Source organism: Micromesistius poutassou, assembly GCF_964030765.1.
Source record: "Micromesistius poutassou genome assembly, chromosome: 17".
Lineage (NCBI taxonomy): Eukaryota > Metazoa > Chordata > Actinopteri > Gadiformes > Gadidae > Micromesistius > Micromesistius poutassou.
In genome coordinates this window covers 10494524-10519719 of record NC_140287.1, presented here as the reverse complement: position 1 = coordinate 10519719, position 25196 = coordinate 10494524, and the positions used below count along the sequence as shown (strand labels likewise).

Sequence of the window (25196 nt, the reverse complement as noted above, 5' to 3'; positions counted from 1 at the left end):
CTGGACCCTTGATTTAATGAAAGTGGACTTGAAGGAGACTAGTAAAGTAAAGGAGCTTAGACTCTGAACTGGAACGCAGCTGAACGCTGATCGACTCGAGTGAGCTGACTATCACCGTTTCAAAGAGGAGAGGGGTTTCAAGTCTGTTTCAAAAGTCTTTTTATTAGCCCTAAAACAGGGCGGAAGGTCAGGATGACAAACACTTTAACATTCTTTCAAAAACACAGGTATATAAAGGCACCGGTGCCAACAGTACAAACAGATGGATGGCCTCTGCTCAGCAGTATTGACCAATCACAAATCAGTTTAACAAAAAAAAAAAATCAACAAAACCCAACAAAACAAAAGGCAGTGTTCTGCCTATGCGGAACAGAGCGGGTCCCACACGTCAGGTGTCCAGCAGGATGATGGGGTGCAGGAGGAACGGGACGCTCTTGGCTCCTCCATTGTCTGGCTGAATGATGGCCATCTTCAGCGTGGGGTCCACCTGCACACACGGCACACGTTTAAACAGACACATACATGGTCGCAATGATATAAATATGGCAACGACCGCCAATAAAGAGCTCGGCAGCGATGCACCACCGCTGGAGTCCCGGTACCTGGTTCCACTGTCCGAGCCGCTCGTAGTGCAAGGGCGTGGTCTCCTCCCTGGCCGGGGACCTGGCACACAGCCTGTAGGGCAAGGCAGAGCAGGGCGGTCAATAAGACCAAAGCAATCGATAGGAAAAAATAAAGAACCGCCCCGGAGACAAAAGCAGCCCACCTGACGAGACGGTCCCGACAGTCCTCCTGCAGACGGGCGATGTGGTCATGTCCCATGTGCATGAGGCCCCGGGGCCCCTCAGACAGCAGGCGGTTGATGCAGTCCCGCAGTGCGTTGATCTGAGGGCGAGACCAGGGGGCTAACCGTCAGGAGCGGGACGGGGCCAGGGTGCAGAAGGAAGCCGTGTTGGCGAGCTGTCAGCCTCACCTCGGTGATGTCGTCCACGTCAAAGAGGCAGTCGAAGGCCAGCTCCATGTCTCGCTCCGGCAGCACGGGGGCCAGGGTGCTGCTGTTCCACCCCAGGCCACAGAGGGCGCCGGTGTAGCGGGTCCTCTCCGTGTTGGTGCTGAGGTCGGGGGAGAGGAAGGGAACACGTCACGAGGCTACGTGGGGAAAGCTAGCGTTAGCTGTCTGAACACGTGTGCCAGTGCTGCTGACCGTAGCTCCATCACGGGGGTGAAGAGCATGGCGATGAGAGCGGGCAGCCCCGGGATGTCCGGCATGAGGGTGGTGTCCCGCAGGAGGATGTGTGCACCTGAGAGACAGACAGACAGACAAACACCTCTTCAAGGTGCTGGCCCCTGTGGTTTTATGGGTGTGATTATGAGTGTTGGGTGTCAGATGATGAGCGAGGCCCTACTCATAGCGGTGACCGCAACCGACCCGGCCACCAGCATCCTCTGGTGTTTGTGCTGCGGCTTCTCATCCACCACCCCATGGTTGATGCTGCACTTCTCGATGCACACTGACCTGCACCACAGAGACCAGGGTTAGTACGGGTCTGCACCACAGAGACCAGGGTTAGTACGGGTCTGCACCACAGAGACCAGGGTTAGTATGGGTCTGCACCACAGAGACCAGGGTTAGTATGGGTCTGCACCACAGAGACCAGGGTTAGTACGGGTTCAGACCCACAGAGACCAGGGTTAGTACGGGTTCAGACCCACAGAGACCAGGGTTAGTACGGGTCTGCACCACAGAGACCAGGGTTAGTACAGGTTCAGACCCACAGAGACCAGGGTTAGGACGGGTTCAGACCCACAGAGACCAGGGTTAGTACGGGTTCAGACCCACAGAGACCAGGGTTAATACGGGTTCAGACCCACAGAGACCAGGGTTAGTACTGGTCTGGACCACAGAGATCAGGTTTAGTACGGGTCTGGACCCACAGAGACCAGGTTAAGTACGGGTCTGGACCAACAGAGACCAGGGTTAGTACGGGCCCCAGGCTGGGCTCTGGACCAGAATTCTGGACCAGAATTCTGGACCAGGGCGGGCACGCTCACATGCTCACGGTTACCTACTTGTAGTAGGTTGAGTGGCTGAAGCTGTGGAAGGAGACTCTGTGAGGGCTGCTGGGTCCGTTCACCCGGACCTGCGGCGTTGGGACGGTGGGAGACAGAGACAGAACAGGCAGGTCAGGACACACATGACCTGTCACCACCTGGGCCAGCAGGGCGTGGTCACGGCTTGTAGCCATGGGACATATCTGTCATTTTACAACATCAAGTCAACTGGGCTGCGGCATGGCACCATCTGCTGGACAAACTGACGCTATGACACACGGTGGAGACAGACGCCCCCTCACATGGTCAGAATGGGTATAACAGTGTCAGGTGGGCGAGGTGTGCTTGCCTTGGTCTTGAGGTAGGACTTGTTGTCCTTGAAGCGGGCCAGCAGGGTGGAGATGATCTCCGTCTCCTCCACCAGGCGGTCCTGCCACGAGCCCCCGGTGGAGTTGGGGACGTACGTCTTCTCCTCCAGGTCTTTGTACATGGACATCATTACCTCGTGGTTTTGCTGAAACCACAAACATCTCCTCAGTCCACGGCGCTGCTACAGAATCACCAAATGCTCTTAAGCTGATCTCATTTTACGTGTGGTTGTATTGTGGTTGTATTGGTTAGCCCCTTGTTGTTTCCTTCCTCATATATATTAAGTAGCTGATCCCTTATGCTGGCCCCCTACATTAGTATTAGTCTGACTGCTCCTCCTTCGGTCTTTCCTCCACACATGACGTAGATGCTGCTAATACAGGCTGGATGATCCACTTAGCTTTCATATCAAACATTTAATGAACCTGGTGTAGCCCTTGCTACGTCACCTTGGAGCTGTGGCACTCCAGGGCTCCTCTTGACCCCACCCTAACCAGACTGAAGGTGGTGTAGCCCTCGCTACATCACCTTGGAGTTGTAGCCCTCCAGGGCGGGGACGGCGTGGCCCTCCTCCACCATGACGCGGGCCACGTTGAGGACCTCTTGGTCTCGGCCTGTGATGAACAGCTCCACGTGCAGGACCCCGTGCTGGGTGGAGTAGAGCTCCACCAGCGCCATGTGGCCCCGGGTCAGGGTGATGTAGTGGTCGCGGGCCCGGCTGCTCCACTGGTCCCCCAGGATCAGGGACTGGGCAGAGGGCCGCATGCCCACCACGTAGAACTCCTGGGCCTGGGGGGGGGCACAACAACCACAGATGAGTAAACGCTGCCTCACCGCCACACGCCATGCTGCTGCCCTCAGCCCAATAACAACACTGTGTTAACTCCATCCGTCTCAGGCCTGAGAGCAGCATGGTGGGGCGTAGGAGGAGATCCTACTTGGAAGGGCTGAGAGCCCTTGAGAGAGACTCTGCATAGCCTCCCCCCTTACCCCCCCCACCTCTTACGCACTTATTGTATTTTGTGCATCCTGGCACTTAATGTACACACTTATTGTATGTTGTACGTCCTTGCTCTTAAAAGTAGTACTTAGCATTGTGTAGCATCTTATCCTAGCTATCTTTGTTGTATACGGGGTATGGGTTAACCTAGTGATTGTTAGTGCTTGGCCCTTGGTTCTATGAACATCCTTACTGTACCAACAGTGATATACTGTTCTCTTTCTTCTGACAAATGGACTTTGCGTTAGAAAAAAGCGTCTACTAAGTGCCATAAATGTTAATGTAAAAGAGCCACATGGCAGGGCATAAGGGGGGGGGGGGGTGTGTGTACCTGGAACGGCTGAGAGGCCAGGTCGGGGGGAAGCTCTCGCAGGCTGCTGCAGGGGACCGATGCCGTGTTGCCAAAGTCCACAAAGAACACCTGCGGGCAGATCCACACGTCAGCGTCCTACAGAACTCTGGACCCATTGGTCCGGTCTACTGAGGTACAGTGAGGGATGACTGGGGTCAGGGGGGGTCTAGGGCGCTGGACTCCCGGCCGTGGCGTTGGACCCTAAAAGCTTCCCATGTCATTTACATTGTCCACCAATTAAAAATGTTTCTTATGTCAGCAGGCCAATCATCCCCCCCCCCTCCAATAATAATGGTGATATAATGATGGTGACACTAATGGTGACACTGTGATGAATACAAGGCGGTAAAGACTCGGTGTGCAGTCCTGCTGAGGAGCACCTCCACCGTGCTGCCCAGCACATGCCGGACGTTGGCTCGGTAGTACAGGCTGCTGCGCTGCTCCAGGAAGGGGGCGAGGCACAGCAGGTTGGGGTGCAGGGACACCGCCACGGGCCGCAGCACCCGCCTGTTGATCTCCGCGGTCAGGCACTCCTGCTTCCGCATGCTGGCCTCGTCCGCCCGGTAGCCCCAGAACCGGCCCACCTCCATCACCTGGACCCCCAGGGACACAGCACCGCGGCTTAGTCTGGCTTTAACAAGGCTTACTCTTACTGGTTTTACCAAGGCTTACTCTTACTGGTTTTACCAAGGCTTATTCTTACTGGCTGGAAGAATGCTTACTCTTACTGGTTTTACCATGGCTTACTCTTACTGGTTTTACCATGGCTTACTCTTACTTGGTGTACCATGTCTTTATTCTTACTGGTTTTACCAAGGCTTACTCATACTGGCTGGACCAGGGCTTACTCTTACTGGCTGGACCACTGCTTACTCTTACTGGTTTTACCAGGGCTTACTCTTACTGGTCGTACCAGGGCTTTATTCTGACTTGTTGTACCAGGGCTTTTTTCTTACTAGAGGCCCCAGGTTGGGGGAGGGACTACACTCACCTCTGTGATGCTGACCACAAACATGTGTGTGGGGGGCAGCTTCTCCAGCTCCACGGTGCTGCTCAGCAGCCCCACGGGCCGCACTGTGTTGTTCTGGAAGTCCACGTGCACCCTGGGGGAACAGAACCACAGGGTCATGCGGGTAGACCTATGGATGTACAGGGCATCAACACAGAGTCATAAGGGCAGACCTATGGATGTACAGGGCATCAACACAGAGTCATGAGGGCAGACCTATGGATGTACAGGGCATCAACACAGAGTCATGAGGGCAGACCTATGGATGTACAGGGCATCAACACAGGGTCATGAGGGTAGACCTATGGATGTTGACCGGGCTTCAACACGAGTCATGAGGGCAGACCTATGGATGTTGACTGGGCATCAGCCAAGGCTGTATCAGCATTAGTAGAATTGATCAGTGTTACTGAACCGTTTGGGCGTGGCATTGCGTACCGGGTGTACTTCATCTGGGAGATGGCCCTGCCGGGCACGCAGGCCTGCACCTCATCATTGGGGTACGTGAACAGGTCCAGCGGCTGCTTCTGATTGGCCAGCAGCAGAGCGAGGGTCACCTCCGTCAACACGCCGGAGGCCCCGGCCGTCTGGGTGAACTCCACGTACGCTCTGATTGGACGACGGACACACACGTTAGGCTTTCCTCTCGCGCCTCAGTGTCCCTTCCTCTTATTCACACACTCACCTGTTATACTTAATAATGCCGCTTTTCCACCAACAGTATCAGCTCGACTCGACTCAACTCGCCTCGACTCGGTTCCAGGCGCATTTCCATCTAAAAAAGTACCTCTTCAATGTGGGCGGGTCGTAGAAAATAACCTCTCCACCATGGGCGGGTCGTCATTAGGTTTTAATCACGGGAGACGGGAGACCCGGTACTAGGTACCAGGTACTTTTTTTGCCAATGGAAACGCAAAAAAGGCAAGGCGAGTCGAGTCGAGCTGGTACTGGCGGTGGAAAAGCGGCATAAATCGCACCTGTTTGAGATTTTTACAGTGAAATTATCCATTGAAAGCATGATTGGTATTCATTTGTTGGATTTAGCCCACCTGGAGCTGTCGAAGGAGATGGCTTTCACCTGCCCACACTGGCGGAACAGAGACTGCAGCTGCTTGTAGTACAGGAAGCTGTAGGGAGGCAGGTTCCTCACCTGGGGAGAGACAGACCACAGATCAGGTTAAACCTGACAGTGGATGAATCCTCAGAGGAAGATGGTGCAGAGGTGGACCTGCTCTACTGGCGATCCAGGAGGGAGATCATACTACATGGAGAGGGTTCTTGGTGGAGATAAACCACTTCCAATCATTTAGAAATACCTTTTAAAATGAGTGCATGATGTACAAATGCTAGATGGCATCATAACTAGATGGTATGATCACATGAATGCTCATTTTGTATTAGCAAAGTAGTCTGCATGTCTCTAGTCGCACAAAAATGTAAATTTCACTAATTGTAATCTGTGTGGGTGTACGTGTGCGTTTGTGCGTGGGTGTGTGTTCTTCGTGGTCAGAATACATCATAAGATCATCCAGATTGTTTACAATCTTTACATTAAAATTGTATTTCATGAATAAATGCTACACACACAAAAAAGTTTAGCCCGATTTCTTATGTCCTCAGCAGTGACCACAGTCTGCCAGCAGGAGGGGACATTGTCATGTTACATGTTCTGAATGGTAAATAAAGGTTGAATCGTCTTAAAAAGCTGTTTCTATAGGCTTTGTGTAGAGGGCGGTGTTTGGATACATAAACATAATACACAATACATTTTTAATCAGTTCCTTGCTTCTGAGCAGAATTACTTTAGTGTGTGATGAAAAGTCCTTCTTTAGGTGGAGTTCACAGTTTTAAGTGTTGTTCATCCCTAAATGACGTACCACGACCGTGGTCCTGGGGTCGTGGCCACACAGGTCTCTGGCGGCCATCGCCTCGTCCATCTCACCCTGCACAAAGTAGTTGGGGTAGTACGCCCCCGCGATGACTACCTAGAGGAGGACGGGGAGCGAGGGATCAATCAAGGATCTATTAAGTTGTATTTGCATTGAGGAACATATATCTACCCAAAATGATCTGTAGTCCTGATCCTCAACAGTGGCCTTTTGGCTTGGAACACGTTCTTCCTGACCAGTCCACCCTCACCCCTAAGATCTGACTTGATTTGTATGGAAATTTCCCCATAAAAGATCCCCTTCGTGCTGCGACCAGTTGTAGGGTACAGCGGTACGCCCGACCTGCTAACATGGCATAATTTCCTGGCTTGCAGCACTTATAGCGTTTCCGTTTGTCATTGGCTAGTCATTGTTATTGTTAGCTACATTAGCCTCTTTAGCAAATCAGCTCGAAAACAAACACAACTTTACATTGTATTGCATGCACAGCAAGACCGTTTAAATTTTAAATCGACATTAAAATGACCAACGTGATACAGATGCAAAAAAAAATCTCTTTACGGGCGCAGCCATTTTTGGTGTCGAGTCGTACGGTCAGCCTAACTGAACTCGGTATACTCTCGGAATCCCAAGTGGGACTGACCAAAAAGGGATGTTCCTCCGTGAAATGCCACAAGAAAGCCCCCCGTCGCCTCACTTTTCAATTTTCGTTTACAAATATTTATTTAAAAACGAAAATATCTGTTTTAGTGCATGTGTTAAATTAAATGGTTTTATATCTTAAACAAATTCCGTTGCAAATAGGAGCACAGCATCAATATCCTAACTAAAAAAAGTAAGTCGGCCAACGTAGACACATTTTACAGATTGTAAATTGACATGAGACATTGTAAACGTTCACAATCATGCTATGCTCCTATGCTCTGTGATATTTTGTTTATCATCATTTCTATTAACTTCTGCGTGGCGCACACGCAACAGTTGTCATGTAGATTGGTCGTCGGCCCATCTTTTGCGCGGATCACACATGAGCATCAGAATGTAAATTGTCATGAGACATTGTAAACGTTCACAATCTTGCTCTATGCTCTGTGATATTTTGTTTATCATAATTTCTATTAACTTCTGCGAGGCCATGCGAGGTTGTGTAGATTGGTCGTCTGCCCATCTATTGCGCGTATCAACATGAGCAGATCTTGCACACAACGTCAGTCGTGTCCCTTGGCTGTCCTATTTCTTGATGTTGTTATTGTCATGTGTGTTCTGGTTATTTGCGCATGATTAAACATGAGTCTTTATATGGCGTTAAAACAAAGCTTTGTTGCGTTTTTGTATTGGGGGTGCGCCAACCCGGTTGGGACGTAGAAGGGGGTGCGCAGGAAAAAAAGTTTGGGAACCGCTGCCCTAGGTTAACCCATTCCCTGTATACAACAAAGATAGCTAGGATAAGATGCTACACAATGCTACATATACAGAGTACATGCTATCTATCTGTGCTTCTTTACAGGTCATTCACACGTTTCTGAGTGTAACCGGGTTAAAATCAGGGTTTTGAGTACTCATGAGTATATACATAGAGTTTATTGTTTTTCGTAATGTTTTGTTAGGTTGCATAGTTGCTATTTTGCTATTGTGTTTTGTGATTTATATGTTGTATATATGTTTGTTTATCTGTAATGTGGCCATCCCGCCTGGAGGGGGCGTAATGGGGGGTGAATGGGAGACGGGGAAGTGAGGGTGAGAGGTCAGGGAAACGCGCGGGAGTTGGGAGAAAGAGAGAGGAGGAAAAGACGTGTCCAAAGAGCACATGTTAAGAATAGTTTTCAGCTAAAGTGGATGACATATCAGCTTTACAGTTTGGTTCATCCAGCGGAGTTCGAGTCCGACTACCAACTTAACCAGTTGGAACGAGTGGCGGTTGGTTAACGCAGCCAGCGTCGCTGCTAGGACCAGCTTCTAGGGGACCGCGGACCGGGCAGAGGCGCCGACGGGCTTCGTTCGCCTTCCTCCGGCCAGGAGGAACCAAGGCAACACGCCAAGGACGAGTGCCGTTGCCGAGGACTTTTCATGGACTCTCGGGGTTCTCCCTGGAACACTACCGACACACTACCGACGTCACCCACCACTCACCTGTACGTGAGTACGGTCCTCGTTCGCTCATAGGAGTGAAGAGGAGTACGCGGCGTCATCAGGCCTGCAATGGGGGTTTCTTTTGTTTCTTTGTTTTCTTTCATTTAGAATGCCGGCTTAGGTTAATACGTGTATATAGCCATGTTGTAACTGTTTCATTTTATTCTAAAGCAAGTAAACATTTGAAATCATACATTTTTGTTTGTTTGCTTACGTGTAGTGTTTATGTCATTGTGTATGTTAAAATGTGTTGTTCGTAGTTAAGGGTACTGGTTACATTTTAATCAATTAATTTAGGGAATCTAAACTATTCAAAAAAGTATTCATGTTAGGTTAAAGAACCTAGGGCCCTGCCCTCTATCAATCAGGGGTAAAAGGGGCTACATGAGCATCAAGACTTCAGTAAGGAAAAGTGCATTTCCAGTAAAAACATGCCGTTTTAATACTTTTTGGATTTGCTTTCAGGTTTGAAAGCTGAATTTAGTGAAGTTATATTCTTGGATAAATTCTTTGAGAAGGTCACCTGGATGATGAACTTCTGGCGGTGGATGCTGGTGTAGTCCGTGGGTGGAGAGCTCTCGGGCACACACATGTTGAATTGGGAGACACGCTTCCTCAGGTCCTCGTACAGCTCTGTGACCTGTGGGTGGAGACTGGCATGGCTCAAGAGAACCCGGGCGGCATGGTACAACTACAATCAAATAGTAATAATGTTACAATATTATTTGTCATTTCTTGGACATCCTTATCCAAAGTGGTAACGGTGCATTATTGTGTTTGACCCCTGACCCTAAAAGCTGTACTTATTGAGCTAAAACGACTAGAAATAATGTCGACATAGCCTTCAATAACGCAATTTCTGCCATCTAAATGTTTCTAAAGGTCAAACTCTTTATTAGAAAGGCTTTAAGAATTTTACCCCAATCTTTGTCTTTAGATGAACATGCCATTTCCACAAAAGCACTCTGCCTAATTCAGATGTCTCATCACTTCAGACACTTACTGTAGAATCTGAAAAGGTCAGGAACAAGTTCGAGCAAATGTCTGCTTTGTTCCGAGTAGGGGAGGGTTAGCCACAGTATTAAAATAAACGACAAGTGTTCTATGTACGGTCACAAAAGGAATCGTTGCTTAACCCCCTTCAATGGAAAGTGCCTCCACTACTGTGTCACAAGCTCCATGTGTCCCTCAATGATCCAAGCATGTTCCAGTGTACCTCTCTGATCCTCCTGATCTGGATGAAGTTCTCCTTTCCCCAGTCCAACTCGTCCTGTGGAGGAAGGTTCACCAGGCGCAAACAGAGCAAGGAGTCAAGTGGGTCCTCAAACCCAATGACATGCAGAAGGTCACAGTGTACCAGCTGCCTTTAATGTTTTCCAGGAGTACTTGGAGGGCAGCAAAGTGCCCCAGATTGGCTTATCGAAGCTAGATGATCTGATGTTGTGTTGCCAATTAAGAACATTGATTCATATTGTGTTGGGGTGCAAAGGCAAAGCCATGTCTTCTTAAAATGTACAGAGATGTCAAGATTGTGTTTTATAGTTGCGATTGTATTTGACCAATATTAAAACCCGATTGAACATCTTATTAGTCAGACGTTCACGTTTTGTTTCAGCGCATGCTCACCTTTGGGTGTCTCAGTTGTCCCGACTTCTTAGCGGCGTGCCACACCTGGCAGGACGAGTAGAGAACGTATGAAACAAGTTCATAGATATACAGTCAGATAATAAAACGTGATACTCTCTAAGAAGGTTTCACTTCAGGTCAACCAGTGTTACCTTAAAGGCATTGAGGAATGCTATGGCATCGCTGGGGACGCCATTGGCGAAGCCCAGCTTGGTCCTGGAAGTCAAAGTTAAGAATCATACATTCATACAATATATTTAGTGTTTTATTCCTTCCTGAAATAAATTCATCAGCCAAAAGGCCTTCTATGTACCTGTCCTGCATAGCTTATGTTTCTATTGCAGTGGATAATGCTTCAACCTAGCTCAGCTACTGTACCCTGGCTTTAACACACATTATTTGTGTTAAAACATTAAAACATTTGTTGTTTTTCCTCGATTTGATTTATTTTTCCACGACAATGAATACAATTGAGCCGCTGAGCGTGCTGGGACAGGCCTACCTGTAGCCGGCCATCATCTGCATGTAGGGCATAGCGAAGAAGCTCTTTAGAGAGTGGCAGGCCACTGAGGGAAGACAAGACGGGCAGAACTCACTCATGGTGTCACGCGCTGACAGCGGACACTTCAGACCCCCTCATTCACATCGCTCTCATGGTGAGAGGGAGCAATGCTCACCTATGATGAGGCTCTCCTGCAGGCAGCCGAAGACGTGCCCCAGGGCGATCATCTTGCCCAGGTGCAGGTCCACGGGCAGGTGGGCCAACACCCGGCCCAGGAACGTTAGCTCGCCGTCGTCGTTGTGGTTTTGACTGTCGCTTTTGGACGAGAGCGCTCCCATCTTTAGGGAAGACATGTTCCAGGCTCTTAATTCATAACATAAAGGAAGACCTTCAGCCTAAACACTCCTCGTACTCTCAACCCTCCAAAATGAATACGCAAATATATAAACTCCAATAATTACATTCTAACCCTGCGAGTTAGTCATGTCGTTGGTTGTGCGGAGTCTGCGACGGGGCTGAACACCGGGACATGATGATTTATCACAGCTCCTCAACACTTAACCGCGGTGGACACCCCGTTGAGGGGCTAACGCTCTCTGACGCTCCTGATTCAGCACGTCCCGTGGACCGCTCTGATGCACTGTGACAGAGCTGGACCCAGTGCTCACTTCAGCCCAAAGCGTTCATAACCCGGGGGGGGGGGGGGGGGGTGACTTATTGTAAGTCACTTTGGATAAAAGCGTCTGCTAAATGCTATGAATCTAAATGTAAATATTTGTTTTTGACCAATTATGTTACAAATTAAAATTGGGCTAGCAGTGGTAAACTGTAAAACAGGGCGTCTGTTAAAGTCTCCTATCAATCCCCTAATGAACGCTTCATCCACAAAGGAAGTCAGGTGCAACTCCGCCCCTCGTCGCCATGGTTCCCTGGACCATGCTCTACCCCGTCTCCCCCCAGAAGCTCTGCACCGTCTGGACCGCTGGATTCAAGCATGTCAGCACCTCTTTGAGCTGGAGCACGGTCCTGACGATGTCCTCGAGGTTGGGGGGGGACAGGGCCGTGGAGAGCAGCACACGAGGGTTCCCCATGTCCAGGAGCTTCACCTTCAGCATGATGCTGGCCAGAGGAGCCACCTGGGACACAAGGGAGGAGATCAACTGATCCTCATCACCAAAAGGGCTTCTCTCTGAGGTGGACCACCTCCAACACTGTGGTTACTGGTGGACGTGTGGACATCTTTACCAGCATCTCAGGGATCATGTACTCTGGGATGTTTTTCTCCCAGAACTCCTGGGTGATCAGCCGGTAGCAGAAGCCCTTGGAGACACGGCCCGCCCGGCCTGGAGGTCAGGGGGAACCAGAGGGTCACGGGCATTAGTACAGTATTACAATACTATCCTGTATCATCATGAAATATAGACATGCCCTTAAAGGACCTGCTGTGTGTGTGCATGCTTGCGTGTGTGCGTGCCTGCGTGCGCATTTGCACATCACCTTTACGCTGGTTGCAGTTGGTCTTTGAGGCCCAGGTGAGACGCAGGGACTGGTAGTTGGTTTCCTTGTCGCAGACCAGGTGACGAGCCAGGCAGAAGTCAATGACTGTTGGTGAATAGAGCATTTTGCATCGTTTTATATCTTCAACTCATCCAAAGCTCTCAAAGACGCTGACATGCTGACAACACAACAGTAAGAGCGGGCCGGTACCATATTTGACGTCAGGAACCGTTACAGAGCTCTCAGCGATGTTGGTGGAGAGGATGATCTGGGGGGAGAGACTCATCAAGGCCATGACAGCAGGGACGGGTGTTTAAAGTCACCCCTCATTTAAGGACTCAAATATAAATCTATTTTACATGAATAAGAAATTCTTAAAAATATCACACAACAACCGAAATGTATTTCTCTATGGACACTTTGAGTCAACGAATACTGACGTCCAAATAGAGTACTCGACTTCACCTCTTTCAAGCGGATAGAGAGCTGGGATGGCTGGCCGTCTGGAGAACATGCTTCTACCTTCCTATAGCCTGGAACACCAGGAACACTCTGTTCTGCTCCTTAAATGCTTTCTACCTTCCTGTATCCGGGAACGGGCACCAGAATCACCAGGAACACCGCTCTGCTGCTCACATGCTTCCTACCTTCCTGTAGCCGGGAACGGGCACCAGGAACACCAGGAACACCGCTCTGCTCCACACATGCTTCCTACCTTCCTGCAGCCGGGAACGGGCACCAGGAACACTCCGTTCTGCTCCTCCAGCGTCACCGTGGAGTGCAACGGATACACCTGCAGCCTGAGGAAGAGCACGGCCATCACACACTCTTTTATTCGTAAGACACATATACAGGGCATACTAGATATAGTTACCGGTATCTATCTACAGATGGGGAATAGTACTTAAAACAGTGAACAGGTAACCAATCAGTCAATTGGTTGCAAGTTTATAAACAATCGCCACCTCTGTGCAAAGTGATCATCCTTATTGGTTACTATACCATCACATGACATGATGCAGCGTACGTTAATGTATGGAGACGGAAAGTCGGAAGAACATGGATGCATGGACGCTTCACTACAACAATACAATTGCATTATTATAATTATAGATTATTAATGTAAATAATCTAGTTCAGAAAAAATATTTTGTTGACAGTTAGTGAACCGACTATACATTGCTGTCAGCGTAAGAGAACCCTTCAACAAGAACAAGTGCTGTTAGTAGTGACAATGCTAGATGCCGTATTGGTATATACTCTGCATCAGAACATCTCTATCAGTTACAGAGCGTTCTGCTTCCCAGTCTTTCAAAGCGTGTGCGGGGAAGGTTTGTCCACATCAAATGAACAAAGCGGTTCCACCTTCTGCGTGCCAGCGTGGCCAGGGCCTCCTGCATGTTCCCGATCTCCCTCAGTCCCGGCAGGAACACCAGCACGCTGCCGCGCTCAGGCAGCTTCAGGCTCACGTCCTGCTCTGTCTTCTTGCTAAAACACAACAAAGCAGGCATCAAGCAGTTTGGGAGATTGTCCGAGATATAGTGCTTTATTGAGTTCCATATGGTATTACAATTTCTAAAAGAATGAGCCTCCTTACCATTGGTCTTTGGCCTCCATCTCATCAAAGCTCTGGATCAGACTGATGGCGATGTTGTACATCTCCGGTGATATGTTGGGCTCGTCGCTGCTCAGAGGCACCACCTGCCGGGCAGACCAACGCAACGGGGCTACAGAACTAGAGCCCGACCGATACTGCATTTTAGGGGCCGATGCCGATATGGGGGAGTAAAAGATTACAGATATCGATAGATCGGCCGATATTCAAAATATAGATTTATCGTCTTTATTAGATTTATATACATCATGGTATCCTGGGGCAGAGCAGCTCCTTGGGATTTGTTGCTCAGCCTCCAGCAACATCTCCTTCAAACCAAGAGCTAAAGGAACCGATAACCTGTAGTATGGGGAGGAGCTATTAACCTCCACACAGAACATGATGTTAAACCGGAATGTAAATACAGTGTGTACCGAGTGTTTACACGGATGTGCTTGTTAAAGCATTTAGAGGTTCAACCACCACAGAGGTGATTACGTTAATAAATCAACACCATTTCTAAAGTTTTTATATCGGCAAACACATACGCTAACACACAGGATAAATCGGTGATAGGGCAATATCGGCAGATAAAATCGGCCAACCGATACATCAGTCGGGATCTATAAATGTACATTTAGGGCATTTAGCAGATGCTTTTACCCAAAGCGACTTACAATAAGTTAATTTGTCAGAAGAAAGAGAAATCTATCGCTGTCGGTACAGTAAGGATGTTCTTAGAACCAAGTGCCAAGCACTAACAATCACTAGGTTAACATATTACCTGTATACAACAAAGATATCTAGGATAAGATGCTACACAATGCTAAGTACTATTTTTAAGTGTCAGGACGTACAACATACAATAAGTGTGTAGAGGGGTGTAAGGGGGGTATGGAGACCTTAGTCACTAGAGACACAGGGCCTCCTCCCTTTGCCTGGACACAGAGACATGAGAGACCTGAGTCACTAAAGACACAGGGCCTCCTCCCTCTACTCACCCTGCCTGGACACAGCGCTCGCAGGTCGTCCAGGTAGCTCTGCTCGATGGCGTACGGAGCGCCGTCCACCTCGAACACGTACGCCGGGTTCATCTGGCCCCGCACCGGTGTGCCAAAGTACTCCGCAAACTCCCCGCAGTTGATGGTGGCGGACATGAGGACGACCTGGAGGTAAACACAGTGGCATCCGGTCTAAGTTCAGAGGGGACGGGGGGGAAGACCCAACAACCTTTATCTGGACGCTACCTTGACGTAGCGAGAGTTGGAGTGGAGGAGCTTTCGGATGACCAGCAGGAGGAAGTCCATCTCGTCCGTCCGCTCGTGAACCTGGGAGAGCGGAGAGAGAGATTAAATTTACATTCAGCAGACGCTTTTATCCAAAGCGACTTGCAATAAGTACATTTGTCAGAAGAAAGAGAAACAATATATCGCTGTCGGTTCAGTAAGGATGTTCATAGAACCAAGTACCAACCACTATCAACAGCTAAGTTAACCCATTCCCCTATCTTTGTATACAACAAAGATAACTAGGATAAGATGCTACACAATGCTAAGTACTATTTTTAAGTGCAAGGAAGTACAGCATACAATAAGGGCTTACATTAAGTGTCAGGACGTACAGCATACAATAAGGGTGTAAGAGGGGTGTGTGATGCTATACAGAGTCTAGGTGAACAATGAACAAGTGAGTCTTGAGTCTTTTGCGGAAGCTGGTGAGGGGCCATGGCACTCAGCGAGTATGCAGTTGATGATGACCCACTTCTTGTTCCATGAAGACAACGTTGTGTAACAGGTTAAAACATCCGAGTCATGTTTTCCCCCGCACCTCGTCCACGAAGATGTGCGAGTACTCGGTGAGGGTCTTGGTGGCCACCAACTTCTGCAGCAGCACACCGGTGGTGACGTAGATGAGCCGGGTGTGCTCTGTGGCCATCTTCTCCAGGCCAACCTGACACACACACACACACACACACACACACACACACACACACACACACACACACACACACACACACACACACACACACACACACACACACACACACACACACACACACACACACACACTTTTATTTGGATCTAAATTTACAAGGGAGAAATTATCCAAACATTTTGGGAAGAAATATTGACAGACCTACAAGACACACACACACAGTTTTCAGAAGAGCTGTATCTACATAATGATTTTGGTTGAGGATTATTATGGCTATTACTGCACGTGACACCTGCATACTCGCTGCATATGGCATATTGTTTGATAATCAATTGACTTAATTTCATTTTATTCATTGCATAGTTCAATTGGATGTGAATGTTCGATAAGGCATATAGCAGGCTGACTTCAACATGAATACATGGTGACGACGGCTTAGTGAGGGAGTCTGATTTGTAATAACATGTAACGACGGCTCTCATGGTAGTCAAGGGCCTGGGCCAGCGATGCAGAGTGCCGTGGCCTCTCTCTCGCCATGGCCCCCCGCGGGGAGGAAGAGAACTCACACTCCTACTCATGACCTCCAGAACCATGGGCTTCTTGCCCTCTGGTCCCTTTAGAGTAAGGACGAGAGAGGAGGCACAGAGTAGTGGGAGGGAAGAGAGAGAGAGGCACAATCATCCACTCCATCACTCGCCCTGGGGGAAAACAGAGCGATGACAGGATAAAAGCAGCTTTCTGTGAAAATAAGAGATGGCGGGGCTTTGGAATAGAAGATAATGACCTGTTACTCTCTCTGGCTGCTCGAGAACGGATGGATGGACAAACAAATGTATTATCCAACTATGGGTGCAGCTAGAGCTAAAGCCTGCTCAAATGCCATGAGATGCAAAACTAGAACGATGACCCAGAAATAAAAGGGTTGATTTGTGCGGTGCTAATTTTCATTTGACTTGTCAAGTGGAAGAGCAGCACGCAAAAAGTTGAGACTGGATCTCTGAAATGGGAGGTTTGTGTCGTTTGTGTCCATTTGGGACACAAGCCAGCTCCTTCGGCTGGACTCCTCCGCCGGCTGCTCTGCTGCCAAACGGGCTTTGCCACAATGGAGCGTCAGAGAAATGATATGGACCCGAAGTGAACTGACAGCTGTCTACTGAAAACATCTTGTTGGCGCATACGGCAACAATCGCGTTCTCCTCCATGTCGTGGTTCAATCTGGACAGAGAGTCAAATCCAAAGTTCTTTTCCCCCAATTCCTTCTTCACCATGGGCGAGATAACCCCCACTATGAGTCTTTATTTGTTGTGGAAGTACCCGAAAGTCTGAGAACCCGAGTCTTTAAGATTCATAATATCAGAGAATATCCCCGTCAGTTCAGCACCGGCGAAATGAATGAATAAAGATCGTTACTACTGTAGTTACTACTTTACAACCTTGTTGATGAGCAACATTTAGAAAAATATGTACTTTTAATTCAGCCTTGGTTGAAATCGAAACATAGTGTGTACTGAATGCATGTTGATGATGACACTTCTTATAGGGGGTAACTAGTCTACATTGGCACGACACCGGCTTCCTCCATCTTCTGCACCACCTTTTTAAATAAATCGCTGTTTCTTGTTTTCCAACAGCGACAACCATATATTTATATTTATAAAGAAATAAGAATTCTTTATATGTCTATGGTGACACCATGACAACAACACGACTACCATCTCCTTCTACTTCTGGCTCAGAGCCCCCGGAAACGATCTTGAGCATGCGCAGAACGCAAAATCCAATTCGCTTGACCATATATTTTTGTAAACACTATAATATATAATATAATAAACACTGTTACACTTTTTGAAACTATTTCAGTTTGTGTAGGCCTATCAGTGTTTTTTCAACATATTGAACACACTTTTAAAAATACCACAATAATATCAAAAACCGTGATAATTTTAGTCACAATAACCATGAGGTTAAATTTTCATACCGTTAAGCCGGCCACACACCGCCGGCGAACTGCAGCGGTAGGAAGCGTCACGCTGCAGCACCGTTGTGGTTATGTTTTAAAAGCAGCAGATCAACAAACATAGTCGGTATAGGCTACCATTACATTATACGAGTTGTTATATGACTACATATATGGCCCTGATGCCCATGATACGTCACATTAATTAATGTGTTACTTATGTCCTGTCGGGCACTTTGTTTACGGTTTAGTCACTTTATTTACTGTCATTGCTCATTCATTTTGCATTTTGGAATTATTCATCTACTGTATCAACAATCTCCATATGTACAGGACCTTGTATCAAGCCGGGATGTACGGAATAGCTTTAAAGAAGCGCTTTTTCACGCACGGCGATGCTAGGGAATAGAACAGTGGCGTGAAGCTTGGCGGGGCGGTGCACACTTGCGCGTGTCAAGATGCCACCGGTGTGTGTTGGGCTTTACATCCCTACTTGACTCTATAACAAAAAGTGAAAAAAAGTGCTAAAGTGAAACAAGCCGGTCAGCACAGGTGAGGCCTTACTGAACCATGAGCACCAGGAAACCAACCTGATATCCCACCAGACTGCCAAGGGTGCACCTGCGCTCAGTGGCCACCCATCGGGCGATGCTGGTGGCTCCGATCTTGCGTGGCTGGGTGACCACGATGTTGCACGGGGCATTCTTCTGGCTGTAGTGGTCCAGGATGAACTGGGGCAGCTGGGTGGTCTTGCCACTGCCCGTGGCTCCACGGATGATCACCACAGAGTTGTTTTCTATCAGCGAGACGAGCTGGGGACGGAGGACCCTGCATTAATGCTTCAGTAGAGAGGGTAATTAAGAGAACAAAAGTCAAGACACTGAGGAGAATAACAGCCTGAAGGATTTTTGCTTCCTCAGCAAACTAAATCACATTTTATTTACAGAGCGCTTTTTGTGCATAACCACAATAAAGTGCTTAAAGGAGAATTTCACCTGTGGAGACATGAATCTGTATTGAAAGTGGGTCATATATGTAGTCGAATAGTAACATAAATTTCTAATTTGGTGTCTTCTTGACCGAGAAAATGCAGACAGTGACTTTTTGGCGTTGATGGCGTTGTGGATTGAAGACGACAACTCCCACAATGCCAATCAGCGTTCACTCCCTGAGGGACGTAACATAACAGCCAATCAGCGTTTACTCGCTGCAGTCCAGAGTGCAGAGTGTTGGCCTTCGGATGATATTATGAATTAAAGACTGTGTCGGGTTCTCAGACATCTCTGGTACTTCCACACAAAGGAAAGACTCGTAGTGGGGGTTAACTCGGCCAGAGTCCTGTGGTGACCCGCCCAATTTGGATGAAACGGGTGAAAAATAAGGTACTGTGTCGGACACGGGTGCGGGTCAGGTTGGACGCCTGAACAGCGTGGGTCGGTCACAGGTTTTGCGATTGGGAGCGAAGGTTTTGGGATTGCGAACGAGACTTCTCCGTTGCTGGATATGTTATTCAAGAGCGGAGGAGTCAACTAAAACCGTCCACAGTGGATGATGTGCTTTTTTCAAAAGCACCACGCCAAACACCAGGTAGTGGAATTCCCCGGCGTTCCATCTAATGTGTCTAATTTTCCTTTGGTTGCAGGTCGGGCGTCGATATCAATTTATAGCGGGTCTGGTCGGGTGCAGAATGTAATTCGCGGGTGTGGGTTTGAAAATAAGACCCGTGTATTGATTCTCGGCCATGATGGAGAAGGAATTGAGGAAAGAAACTGTGGCTTTGACTCTCTGAAGTCCAGATTGAACCACAACTTCAGATTGATGTGGAAGGACCAGAGACATTGGAGAACCCGACGCAGTCGTTAATTCATAATATCATCCAGGCATTTTGCGTCATTTAAAGCAGGAAGAGGTAGATACGGAGCTCTCCCGTCTCAGGGGAAAATGAGGGAATGATGCAAGACCATTCAAAAATATGACTGGGTTTCTAACGATACCAAGCTTAATGCAAATGGGTTAAGTGTCCCTTTAACAAGTGAAAAAAAACAAGAATAAAAAGTAAAACATCCATCAAATCATGAGGATACACGGCTAACATCAGTACAAACCAAGCTCAAACCAAAAAAAAAGAAAAGTGAACCAGCTTGACGCAGAGGACTATGGGCAGGGAAATGCATTGAAACAAGCTGGTGGACACACACACGCACACGTTGCCGTGTGCGTGTGTGTGTGTGTGTTACGGACATTGTATCTTTACCTTCTGTCGGTTTTTCGTTATTGGCAGGCTGGGGTACTCGTAGCTCGCTAGACGAGGAGCACCACCTGAATTGAACATAGACTATCATTAGTAGAGAAATATCTATCTCTCCATCGAGAGAGAGAGAGGTTTTAATTGAAAGACAGACAGAGATACAGACAGAGACAAATATAGTTGTTGCGTACTTAAATTAACATTGAAAACCTTGCAGTTACAACACTCACTTCCCAGAAGCTCTGTGGGTTGGCTCCTCAGTCCACCATCTGGAGGTTCATTCCTGGGGCTGCCCAGTTGTGAAGGACTGAAAATATTATCATTTAAGTATAGCTTTTTTAAAGGAGCACTGTGCAAGATTTTGTAAGTCTTGTAAATATTTCAGTAAATCAGTAAAATACAAAATGTATACTTTTAATAATTAAAAAATAAATATTGCAACTGTATAAGTAGTTAATTGTATCTACTGAAGATCAAATTAACGTGATTAATCGTACATTTGCTGTGTCATATTCCACTGTATTGAGATCGTTTTTTGGTAAATTAAAAATGTGTATAGCAAAATTCCATTAAATAGTACTCACTATTTATAGTAGCTCTGATTCAATTGCTGAATATAAATGCTTTGTTAACAACAGCACTAAAGTGATTCAGGTTGACAGCTCAGCTTGGGGTGTCTAGTCTCACACTTGCAGCGTAGCCAAAATAAATAGAGGCTTTGTAATCGTAGACAACTGAAAAAAGTAATACAAAGTGTGTGTCCTTCAGAGTGGCATATCCCCCAGCAGAACGAACGAACACACACACACACACACACACACACACACACACACACACACACACACACACACACACACACACACACACACACACACACACACACACACACACACACACACACACACACACACACACACACCATGTTATCACCATCAGCCCAGCAGACGGACACACCAGCAGCAGCCCGAGGAGCTCATACACATGCATTGGCCCAGGAAGGAGATGCATGTGCTCTCACTCGCTCTCCCATGCGCCTCCTCCTGAGCCTGCACGTTTCGTGCATTCAACAAAGCCTCTGACCTTAGCACGAAGCGGCGTGGAGGGAGAGAGAGAGAGAGAGAGAGGGAGAGAGAGCAGGGTGAGAGCAGAGGAGAGGTGACAGCTCTTAGTCATAGACCAATGCAATACTAACTCTCTCCCAGACAGACAGAGGAGCATCGGGAGGAATGATAAGAAGACTCCGTCCTCATCTGGAGCAGGAAGATTTACCATTTACCAGAAAGTCAGAGTACTAATTTATGCCTTTACAGCAGTTGTTTTTCCAAAAGGAAAACTCCAGGAATGAAGTTCCCTTTGTCTTATCCATGGAGGCAAGGAACCAGGGGCTGTGCTTGGTTGAGAGATTTTGTTTGCACATTTTAACGCTACAGGATCTGCATTGAAGTGCCCAATTGTAAGTATGGACCGTTCTATGATTTCAGGCACCTTAGAAAAAGGTAATCTTTCCAGATAAGGTGTAAAGGAGTGTTAAGAAGAGGCTCAGAGGGTCACTTTCAACATCATACCGGTACAACGTTGTTTATCCTTGCCATTGGCTTTACAAACAAATCCCGGGTTGGGCTATCCTGTGCAGTGACCTCTGACCCTTAAGGATGTGTTCTCTGTCCAACACACAGGTGTGGTCTGTGCAAAAACCATCATCTTCCATCATCAGCTAATGAGTCAAAGTCACTTTGACACACATGGTATATATTCTAAGCCAGAGGGACATAGAATAGGACTAAAGACACGCACAACCCCAACATAGTGTGGACCAGAGGTTAGCTAGTGCAAGGCGAAACCATTCATCACCTTAACTTTTGGTCTTCCATCTCAGAAGCGTAATCATAATATGTGAATGTTAAAAAGAATGCTTAAAAAGCAATGTGCAGATTGTCACCCCCGGGTGCACGTGAAAGTGTGGAGCAAATCAGGTTCAACAATACCTTCATTATTTTAGAAATTTTCACACAATGAGGCTTGGTGGTAGACACACGTCATGACCTCATTCTGTTCCATAAAAGAGCAGTTCCCTCCTGTTTCTCTCCCTAGGATCGCTCCCACTCCCCACCATGCCTCTGTTCAGCTGGATGAAATGGTCCCATGAAGCAGAAGAGCCAGTGAAGGATGAGAGACCGTGCCTGCAGAGCCCGGGGGCGGCGGCCAGCCACATGTTGCTCAGAGAGCTGCTGTGGCATGTGGAGGAGCGAGAGCGCCTCGCTCGGCGGTTGGAGTGCGAGCACCGCCTGGCCCTGGGCCTCCGGTGGTTCCAGAGGTACCCCAGGTTGCGGACGCTGATCCCCGCGGCCGAGCTCCTGCACCTGGAGGGCCTGTGCGCTCGGGTCCCCCCGATCCACACCGCCGCCGTTCTCTCCAGGTGCCTAGCAGACTAGCAGACGCCCCGCCGTGCTCTGGCCTTGTGCCATCAACTCTTGCTAGCCGCCGCCGCGCTACACAGAGGATGACAGTAGGAGCGGAGAAATGGCCTGAAGGGGGAGAGCACTAGGGCAGGCTGCCAAGCAAGCCATTACGCGTTACCGTCACAGAAGTAGGCTATGTGCACTGCCAAACATACCGTCTAGAATGCCTTACAGGGGTCAGAAAAGTCAAATAAACCTGGGGAGGGGTAACACTGCTCTGCATACAGGATGCAATGTTGATGCATTGGTGATTCCTGACAACGGGAGGTGCCTGGAGCATCCAAATGCCTCGTCAAAGGTGCATTGTTAAGTTCTATACTACGACTGGGGATGCTGCCTATAGCCTGGCCCTTCCCTCTCCCTGAATGCATACAAAACGACCACATTCTGCGTTCTACAGTAGAGTCTTATAAATGACATAGGCTCTCTCATATTTTTGTGGAAATAGCAAGACATTGGATTTCAGTGGAAGGCCAGTGTTGCCATGGTGTATGTTGGCAGGGATATCAAGGGCTGACGTGATGTGGGTGTGTTGGGCTTGCTAGAAGGCAGTAACAAGGATGCTAGGGCCAGCTGCATTTATTCACTTCACGTTGACACAATTACAAAAGAGGCAAAAGTGAAGAGATTATTTGCATCCCTGACGACGCTTCGCTACAATGTGATTTTCCAAGTAATTTTATGGGAGTGTAGATAAATGAAAAACCTTTGTTAATAACACTTTCATATGTGTGATTCCCAGGTTTCGCGAGGCGCTGGCCACCGACCGCATTTTGCCCTGGGAGCCAGTGTTCGTCTTCAAGCAGGTGTTGGGAGACTTCCTTAGCAGAGAAGAACTGGAGGAAGTGGAGTATTCGGGGCCCCAAGCCGAGCTCCGACCCATGGAGGCATGGACCGACCGCTACCAAGTGAAGCGTACTGCACTGACATGCACCGAGCCTCCGAGGGAGGAGATCCCCACCGTCTCTGGATACGTGGACCGGGCCATGCAGCGCTCTGACTCTTTAGCTGGCTACAGGGACTGGGGTCTTCCTTACCACTGCCCAGTTCCCGTTAGGGCCACAGTAGGATACAGCACTACGATTTGAGAGGGGGAACGATTCCCACAAAGAAACTCGGACATGAAATCCAATCCCGGGGTGTCCTGAAACCATGCATGTTCCTTTTTGAATTGTATACGTCTTCCACGTCAACATAGAGAAACATTAGATGGAGCCTTGTATGAACATTGACCCCATGCCATGGTCAGGCAAAAAGTTTTTTATTTTGCACTTTTACACAAATTAACGTCTAAAACGGCACCCCCGTCAGAAATCACACACCCTCATTGAGTTCTGAGTTCTTCTTTTGACAAAAAGAGGGTTTATAGTTTATAGCAGTGTTTATATCATATCATCACAAGATGAGCAACTTGTCACAGAAAGCGATGTTACATTTCATAGGCGACCCACAACGTTAGACGCACATTCACAATAATGAACTACGAGGGCACTAAAATACGTAATCGTTTACGTAAAAGTCATACATGTATGCATGATGTGAACACTGCTATAAACTATAAACCATTTTTTTTGTCCAAAGAAGAACTCAGAACCCCATGAGCGGGTGCGATTTCTGACGGGGTGCCAATTTCGGCCGAACACCGGCTACCTTCTCGTGAGACAGAACCAACAGGAGTAGTATGATCTTGGGTTTGAGGCTGCAGTTTCAGTCGTATTTGGGTGCCATACAACTAACTTAAAACTACTATAACTAAGTACTTTGAGATAAATTAATATTTAAATCTTTCAAAAACCCTCGGATCCTAGAACAGCAGATACGGACTATTGACAAACGGACCAACTGAGGCAGCGACCTATAAATCGTTCACCACCAATGTATCCCCATAATGATCATTTCACGATTAATAACGAAACTGTTAATCAAAAAGCATGACCACGCACGCACACAGTAACGGTCCATGCTCACTGCTTCCAAAATGGAGGTCCTCGCCTTGTGACGTCGCTCTGTACAAGCCCATTAATCATGACTATTCATGTCCAAGAACCGGACCGTCGTTATGAAATAAAATGTTCCTTTCGCTTGTGTCCTCGTTTTTTTTCATAACATTTTTTTCATAACATTCATTATACATTTGCGAACTTTTGTTAAGGAATACATTTCGAAAAATAAGTGGTTAAAATAGGTGATTGGCCTCGTCGGACCACACCTGCGAGGTCACATCATTTTGTTAGAAGGCACTTTTTGAGCAGTATTTACCATTAAAAATGCATTTCAGCCTGCAATAACTAGGCAAGATATCGCTGTTACTCATTTACCGTTAAAACCCGAGCTGGGTGTAACTAGGCCTACAACTAAACTTAACTCACCAATTCAGTACTGGAGATGTCGCCTCCGGCTCTTGTGTTACTTCATCTGTAATTCTGATATTGGTGAACTGGGACCCTAATGTAAACCACTCTGCAATCTGCTCTGCTGTAATAGAACTCTTCATATTTAACAGGCTAAATAGAAATTGAATGAAACACTTGTTAGAGCACGTCGACTTGGTCTAACGCGAGTGAAGTGAACGTCGAT

At 47.8% G+C, this 25196-nt stretch overlaps 2 protein-coding genes across 2 annotated transcripts; one reads left to right on the top strand and one right to left on the bottom strand.

Moving 5' to 3' along the window:
- Positions 1 to 388: 388 nt before the first annotated feature.
- Positions 389 to 25113, bottom strand: tdrd9 (tudor domain containing 9; the record flags this gene model as incomplete). The annotated part of the gene is made up of 35 exons (XM_084482244.1): positions 389 to 487; positions 603 to 675; positions 767 to 885; positions 974 to 1112; positions 1205 to 1301; positions 1407 to 1516; positions 2071 to 2141; positions 2402 to 2566; positions 2950 to 3210; positions 3753 to 3842; positions 4154 to 4366; positions 4765 to 4876; positions 5221 to 5391; positions 5832 to 5932; positions 6660 to 6767; positions 9325 to 9441; positions 10018 to 10071; positions 10428 to 10472; positions 10580 to 10643; positions 10930 to 10993; positions 11105 to 11267; positions 11934 to 12065; positions 12175 to 12272; positions 12427 to 12531; positions 12637 to 12694; positions 13142 to 13226; positions 13792 to 13914; positions 14024 to 14127; positions 15022 to 15186; positions 15268 to 15348; positions 15848 to 15970; positions 18503 to 18724; positions 20167 to 20231; positions 20391 to 20467; positions 24989 to 25113. The coding sequence occupies 35 exons, from the start codon at positions 25111 to 25113 to the stop codon at positions 389 to 391; spliced, it is 3999 nt and encodes a 1332-aa protein (XP_084338370.1).
- Positions 22272 to 23707, top strand: rd3l (RD3 like; the record flags this gene model as incomplete). Its single annotated transcript, XM_084481648.1, has 2 exons — positions 22272 to 22576; positions 23362 to 23707. The coding sequence occupies 2 exons, from the start codon at positions 22272 to 22274 to the stop codon at positions 23705 to 23707; spliced, it is 651 nt and encodes a 216-aa protein (XP_084337774.1).
- Positions 25114 to 25196: the final 83 nt, after the last annotated feature.